Source organism: Hevea brasiliensis, chromosome 10 (genome assembly GCF_030052815.1).
Source record: "Hevea brasiliensis isolate MT/VB/25A 57/8 chromosome 10, ASM3005281v1, whole genome shotgun sequence".
NCBI lineage: Eukaryota > Viridiplantae > Streptophyta > Magnoliopsida > Malpighiales > Euphorbiaceae > Hevea > Hevea brasiliensis.
Genome location: NC_079502.1, coordinates 99,889,450 through 99,897,088, shown reverse-complemented (window position 1 = coordinate 99,897,088; position 7,639 = coordinate 99,889,450). Strand labels below are relative to the sequence as shown.

General features: G+C 41.0%; 1 protein-coding gene across 1 annotated transcript in view; it reads left to right on the top strand.

Annotated features, from left to right (window-relative positions):
- Positions 1-7,061, top strand: part of LOC110647533 (senescence-specific cysteine protease SAG12-like) — an 8,169-nt gene extending 1,108 nt beyond the window's left edge. Inside the window, exons 3-4 of the mRNA XM_021801427.2 lie at positions 5,317-5,431; positions 6,704-7,061. Of these exons, the coding sequence (XP_021657119.2) occupies positions 5,317-5,431; positions 6,704-7,061 (473 nt within the window). The remainder of the gene's footprint in view (positions 1-5,316; positions 5,432-6,703) is intronic.
- Positions 7,062-7,639: the final 578 nt, after the last annotated feature.

The following is a 7,639-nucleotide window of genomic DNA, read 5'->3' as shown; positions in this document are numbered from 1 at the left end:
GGAGCAGCTGGAGGAGGCGGGCCGGCTCTTCCCTTTGAGGAGGAGATCGAGCGGCCGTGATCGGCGGTCCGAAGGTCGGGCGGATCCTTGTATCTCCCGGGTTCATGGCCCGGTGTTTGAAGTAGTGCCGAACGCTTCATCTCCTTTATTTTCCGGGAAATCTCTCTCTCCTTCTTCCACTTCCTGGAACCTTCACCACCCGCCATACCTACACAAAAAAGAGGTCAGTGAGATCGCTAAGGTCTAAAGATCTGAGAAATAGAAAATACCGATGCCAAGATCAGAGAGCTGAAGCCCGCGCTTTTCGCCCGTGATCAACTCTATCGTCCAATGATGCAGCTCGGCAGTCACTGCATCTAAACAGGAGTACTTTTGAGTGGCAGCTTAATTCTTCAGCTCCATCACTATTAGGTTTTCCTCCTTGTTCAGGGTAATACGCTTAGGAATCAAGGGCCCCTGGTGCCACCAGCTACGGGGGAAGTCCTCGAAGCAGGTCGGATTTTTGCTCCTCAGAATAAAGAGGCGGTTCTTCCAATTCTTAAGGGAGGAGGGCTGATCAGTGAAGAGCCCGCAATGAGGCTTCGCCTAAAAGAACCAATGCTTGTCGTCCTTTCGGCGAGTTAGCCTGTGCAGTTCAGCGAACACCTTAGCCGTAGGTCTGATTCCCTTAGCTCGGCACAGGCCTCGGAAGGCTACCAAGATGCGCCACGAGTTAGGGTGAATTTGGGCGATGCACACTCGGTGGAATTTTAGGACCTCCTTGAAAAAGTCGTCCAGAGGGAACCGAAGACCAGCCTTTAACTGTTCCTCATATACCATCACCATGTCATTCTCTTCAAAGGAGTGATCGGCTCGGTGATCGCCGTGACACCGGATAAGTTCATATGAATCGGGCTCTATGTTGTACTCCTGGCTAAACAACTGCAGATCGGTTTCTTGCAAGATCGATGGCAGCTCGTCCATAGGAAGATTCTCCCTCCCTGAAGTAGGTGCATGCCTTGATGGTGCGATCCGCCCGGTGAGCGGAGACCCTAGGAGGTTACGGTTGTGCGCTCGGCCGACCACCTCTACTTCATCGACGACCATGAAACATGGACGGAAGGTGGGCTTGCCGCTCTCGACCTTGGCGCGCTCATTTTTAAGGAAAACAAAGAACTTAAAGCTAAAGAAGGATTAAAACCCTTACAGGAGCTTGAGCGAGTCGGAAGAGCTTGAAAAATCGGGAGAGTTTTGGAATTGCTCGCGATAGACAGAAAATGGCATAAGTAAGAAACTGGCTAACCCCTACCCCTATTTATACTCGTTCGAGCATTTAATGCTCACGATGTCCCAGGCAATGCATCGGTTAACGGGATTCGCAAGCTGTTCTGACACGTCTCTCAAATTCCATAAAGAGAACGGCTAATTAGAGATCGACATATTAAGATAAATGTTTGGTGCGGATCAATTAAGGGTTGTTGATTAGGAACCAGATTGGATAAACACATCGAGATCGGAAAATAATCAATGCAATAATAACAAGATGAGAATTGACTTTATTTCCAAAAATCGGATTACATCATTTGGGCGATCACTAGGGATCGGAATTATAGAATCGGAAGATGGGGATCGGCATGAGAGATCGGAATAGGAGCGTGGGAGGGTCGGAAGGCAAAAGAATAAGACAAATCCCAAATAACCGTCGTCGAATCGAGCGAGGTAGTTAAAGCGTGGCGACGAGATCTCCACTTTGCGCCTAAGAATCGCCCGCAATCTTGACAGTGCGGTATGTCATGGCAGTCTGTACATCCCAATCTCCACCGTCGATCTTACCAAGGACAAGCTCGGAGCCCTTGGATCAAAGAAGAAGACGACAAGACCAGCACCTTTCACTCCCGGCCCTCGGATCGCCTCGGACAAGAAGATTTGGGACCGTCAGATTGAAAGAAGAAAAAGACAAATATTCTGAAGAGTGATCTCAGCCATTCATTTTGGTTCTCTTCAATTCCTGAACATCCGATCATGTCCTTCGAAATCTTGACCCTCCATCTCCCTCAAAATAAATCCTGACCCTTCATGGGGAGCACCCGATTCCTATAAATACCTGCATGAAAAACTGTTCAAGGAACGGGCAAAAAAGAGGTAGTTATTATAGCGGAGGAACTCTGAAACTTCATTCAGTTTGTTACTCTGCTATTTAGAAGTGTTGATTAAAAGACTTTTGAAACTAGTTTTCTGAAGTGTTTTCTTGAAAAGGATTCTGAATACTGGAACTCTACATTTTTAGTTTGTTCATTATCCGGTCACACTCTCACTTTCAGCCCTTTATCATCTCTGTTTTCATTCCCATTGTCCAAGCTCAACTTCATTCCACTTGGTTTTTATCTTAATCTGATTGCATTTTAGCTAAGCACCCTTCAGTTTATGACGAACATCAGCCCTCAGGCTAATCAGTCCGCTGTCTTATCACTATTTGTCACCCCGTAGTTATTTCAATAGATTTGGCTCCTTACGGTAGAGCTCATATTCTTTTTTATTAGCTTACGTTTACTTTTCGCACTTTCTTTGTTCTTCTTACGTATGCGATTTTCTCCAAGTTCATTTTGTGCAAAAGAACCCCAAAGAACGTTACTCTTGAGTTATCTCTTTAATGATCAGTCCATCATTTTATTAATCTTCATCATTTCTGAATGCAAGTTTTCTAGCTCCTAATAGCGTGTAAGTGGTTGGGTAAAATGTAGGTAACTGCAATTTAAGGGTCTCTTTTAAAAGAAAGAGCCTGAATAACACGTCAGGAAAATAGCCAAACTATTAGGTGGCGTGAACGCAATTCGGCAAGATGCCATAAAGTGGAATAAAACCAAAGTAAACGAAACAGAATAGATCGGACATTAATAGGTATTGGTAAGATGACTACATGGAAGGTCGGTAAATCAAGTCTAGTATCCCCCGTTTAGTCATAAGGTATCAAGAAGCCTTATCCCCAGCATCTTTGAATGCCAGAATCCTTAGCTTTAGGCTCTTATGACATGTAGCTGAAATTAAAATTCGGGAGATCGGAAAAGTCCCTTTCAGGCTCCTGTTAATCTAAAAGAGATCGGAGGAGAGTTCTTATCCGGTCTCAACTCAAAATTTTAATAAATATTAAATAGAGATCGGAGGAGAGTTCTTATCCGGTCTCAACTCAAAATTTTAATAAATATTAAATAGAGATCGGAGGAGAGTTCTTATCCGGTCTCAACTCAAAATTTAAAATAAATACTCAAAAGAGATCGGAGGAGAGTTCTTATTCGGTCTCAACTCAAAATTTTAATAAATATTAAATAGAGATCGGAGGAGAGTTCTTATCCGGTCTCAACTCAAAATTTAAAATAAATACTCAAAAGAGATCGGAGGAGAGTTCTTATCTGATTCTCAACTCAAAAATTTTAATAAATATTAAATAGAGATCGGGGGAGAGTTCTTATCTGGTCTCAAATCAAAATTTTAAATAAATACCTAAAATAGATCGGAGGAGAGTTCTTATCCGGTCTCAACTCAAAATTTAAATAAATACTTAATAGAGATCGGAAGAGAGTTCTTATCCGGTCTCAACTCAAAATTTTAATAAATATTAAATAGAGATCGGAAGAGAGTTTTTATCCGGTCTCAACTCAAAATTTTAATAAATATAAATAGAGATCGGAGGAGAGTTCTTATCCAGTCTCAACTCAAAATTTTTAATGATTTAAAAGAGATCGGAGGAGAGTTCTTATCCGGTCTCAACTCAAAATTTTAACAGATATTAAAGAGTTCAGAGAAGAGTTCTTATCCGATTCTTAAATTAAATTTTAATAAAATATTCCTTTCAAATAAAATTAACACACAACAATAACTCACTAAGGTTGTCCCATTTACTTATGTATCTGGGTGATCCAAATTTAGTGAAAAATCAAATGTTCCTTTAGTCAAAAGGATTAACATGTCCATTCAAGCCATTCTAACTAATGCAAAGTTAAATCTACTTACCCTTATTAAGGGATGAGGTGGGGTGCCTAACACCTTCCCACTTGGATTCACGGACCAGAACCTAGAATCTCTGTCTTGAAGTGGTTTCATTTCAATTTATTTTCACAAATGGTTTTCTTTAGTTTCCCTCAAAACTAAGGTGGCGACTCCTCACTCTTTCCCACTTCGGTGAGGGTTCGTTCAGGCGACCGCAAAATCCCTTGCGACAGCTTGGCGACTCCGCTGGGGAGATTACCCCGGTCTAGAGGTCTAAAAAGTAGATTTAATTTTCCAATCAAATTATAGTTAGGTGGGCTCACCTGGCGATACTTTACGTGTTAATTTTTGTTTATTCCTACTAACTGTTCTGCTTGTTTTACTTATTTTATCCCCTACAGTGCTCTTCGTTTCGAAAAAAAAAGGAAAAAGGAAAAATGGAAAGAATGAAATCCCCCTGAATTGGGAAGAGGTAAAGGTGTCCCTTCACACACTGAACACTCACACGATGTCCTCACACACTTCGGTCCTATACCCGGGCTTTCTTACCCTATTAGGAAAGTAGGAGGGGGTCATGTAGCGGTACCCGTGGGTTTTACCCCGTTAGTATCCGTGAAGGCTTCTGCTCAGATTGAAACTCGTTCTATCCACTGTGATACTCGTGGAATTTTTCCGATAATGTCATGGTTATAGAATGGGGCTCTACTGTTACAGTAGGGGCAATTTGGGAACCTGTGGCTTTTAGAAAATTAGACCTTGAGCTAAACTATCACAATAGCTGAAAGCCGTAGTGAGCTACCTTATAAGATAGAACTATCCAATTAGATAGCACTCATCCGGTATCAGGAGTCTCCCTATGCTAGGACAAAAGGGGCATACTTACTCTTACTCTGTTCTTCTTTAATTTCCTTTTGTTCGTTTTTGTGAGGGTAATCTTGAATTCTACTGAAACACCTACACATTTTCCTACTTTGATAAATGTGTATGTGTCACCCTGCCAACAGTATGATTCAAAATTACCCAAATTTTTCTTGCTAACGAGTTTTTCCGCAGGCATCACCAATCCAAGAGGGTTCGTTCAGGCGATCGCAAAATTCCTTGCGACGTCAATCAACATCAATACCCATCAAATTCATGTGAAAACAATTCAAAGCTCTTTAATCACCATGGATGCCAAAATTAGGTTCCTCAAATAATTCATCAACAACAAAAATTCTCCCATAAATCAACTACCCACAACATCCTTTCAAAGTTTAAGGAAGCAAGAATGGAAAATACACACTTACCACCTTTGAGGCTTGACCAAATCTTAACCAAAACCTTTCTTTCTTGCTTTCTACATGCTTCCCATAGTGTGGAGAATAACTTTAGTGAAGGGAGTATTGAAGGATCATGGCTTGATGATGGAAGTCTTGAGCTCCATGCAAGGTGCGGCCATGGAGGAAAATGAGAATTCACTTTCGGCAAGGTAATGAGAAGGTTGAAGATGAAGTGAAAAATGGCTGATTCATGTCACTGAGTAGTCTTATATCTGTCCACTAACGTCCCACTAAGTCCCATTAATTATCAATTAACATTATAATAATCCAAAGTTATCTTAATTGCCATAATGCCCTCATAATTCCTTTAATTACATTATGTATTATATTTCTTATTTTCATGGCATTTTCAAAGTTTAATACTACTTATTTTTAATAGACATTTAGGCCAAAAGTCAACTCGGGGTGTCAATTGACCAAAATGCCCCTATTCGGGTTGCATTCTCGATTTTTCGATAACACCAAGTTTTGTCGTTTTCTCGATTTCTCGTCTTTCTTTGTACTAATTAATTAATTTATCTTTGATATTTCTAATGACATTTATACTTCAATAGACGTTTATTTATGTCTTAAAAATATTTTTCAGGGTTCTCCGCGGTCCAGGGTTAGTCAACGGTCCACGCCTTAACTTCCCAATGCGGTCACCCATTGCTATGGTTTTCGGCTCGTTTAACTTGGTTACATTTCATTGCTATTATTTTTCCTTTGTTTTTCTTGTATTTTTTTCTTGTATTTCATTATTTTATGTCTCCTCACCCATATTTAAGTGTAGTTCTAGGCATTCTAGCTGTCCGGACAGACACTGGTCATCAGAACAGTAGAACGCACTACCAAACATAGGGGTGTTACATGCATAACTTATGCAGCTTTCAGGTCTCATTTTTTGCCATTTTTCTTTTCTGCCGAAACCTGCATAAGCTCTTGCATAACTTATGCAATCCTGCATAACTAAATTTTTTCTATTTCATTTCTTACTGAAATCTGCATAAGGGTGTGCATAACTTATGTAATTCTGCATCACCACAATTTTTGCCATTTTCTTTTTTGCCAAAATCTGCACAAGAGCGTTCATAACTTATGCAATCCTACATAACCAAATTTTTGCCAATTTTCATTTCTGCCGAAACTTGCATAAGTGTGTGCATAACTTATGCACTCTTGCATAACTTCAAATCCTGCATTTTCATTTCTGTCGAATTCTGCATAACCAAGTGCACAGCTTATGCACTATTGCATAAACAAATTTTCTGGGATTTTCATTTTTGCCGAAAATTGCATAAGAACCTGCATAACTTATGCACACCCATTCTCCCCTTATGCACAAATTCGCACGTCCTATGTAAATCAAAATTTTCGGCACACCCCACTTTACCACCTCCCACTTCCCGTCATTACTGTTCACATCCTTCTCATTTCTCTAGGCATAAATCCCTCACGCCACACCCTTTTCGCCCACCGATACCTAACTTCCCCTCTATCTCTTTTATTTTCTTCTTTCCTACACCATTCCCACCATCGTCGACCACCACCATAGAAATCCCTTCCCCTCAAAGCTCTCCTCTCCAAGTCATGCCCCTAGCAATGCAAGCCCCTAATCCCGATTCTCCTCCACAACAAACCCCTCCACCTCCTCCTACATCCACCTATAAAAGGAGAATCCGGTCTAAATCAACCCGACCCATGGCCTTTGCACCACCTCTCGCAAAACGAAAAGACCCACCTGCTACTCCACTTTCAGAGCCTACACCCAAAAACCCCAGAACTTCAGCTTCCACATGACAAGGGTTGGTGTTTCTACCTCTACCCCACAAGCCAAATCTCCCTCCTCTAGCAAGAAGCAACCTTCAACAGTGGCAACACAGGTATCCAAACTACCTTGGCCCCTTCCTAATGCAACCCATAAGGTAATGTTTAAGAGGCTAAAGGATAGAAAAGTGCAACCCACTAGGTACATTTCTGCAGATGCCCTCCAATCTGTTGATTTATTTGATAATGTTGTTGCCTACCTTGATGGTGTAGGTTGGATGGAATTTGTGCATAAACAAGAACTAGTTTATCCAGCCCTAGTTTTGGAATTTATTTCCTTATTTTCTGCTACTATGAAATTGCATGAAATAGATTACAAGCCAACTATGAAATTTAGGTGCTTGGGGCAAAATAGAGAGCTATCATTAGACCAATTTCACAGTATCTTTGGGTTTGCTATTGATGGAATGTTTAGGGTCCCATATACAGGCATAGAGGTAGCAAGTAAAAGTGTTTGGAATGCTGTTCAGTTTTGGAAAAGTATTATAAACCAATCTCAGGGTTTTTATGCTGGCAGATCCAAGACCTCCCAAATAATAGACCCAGCACTT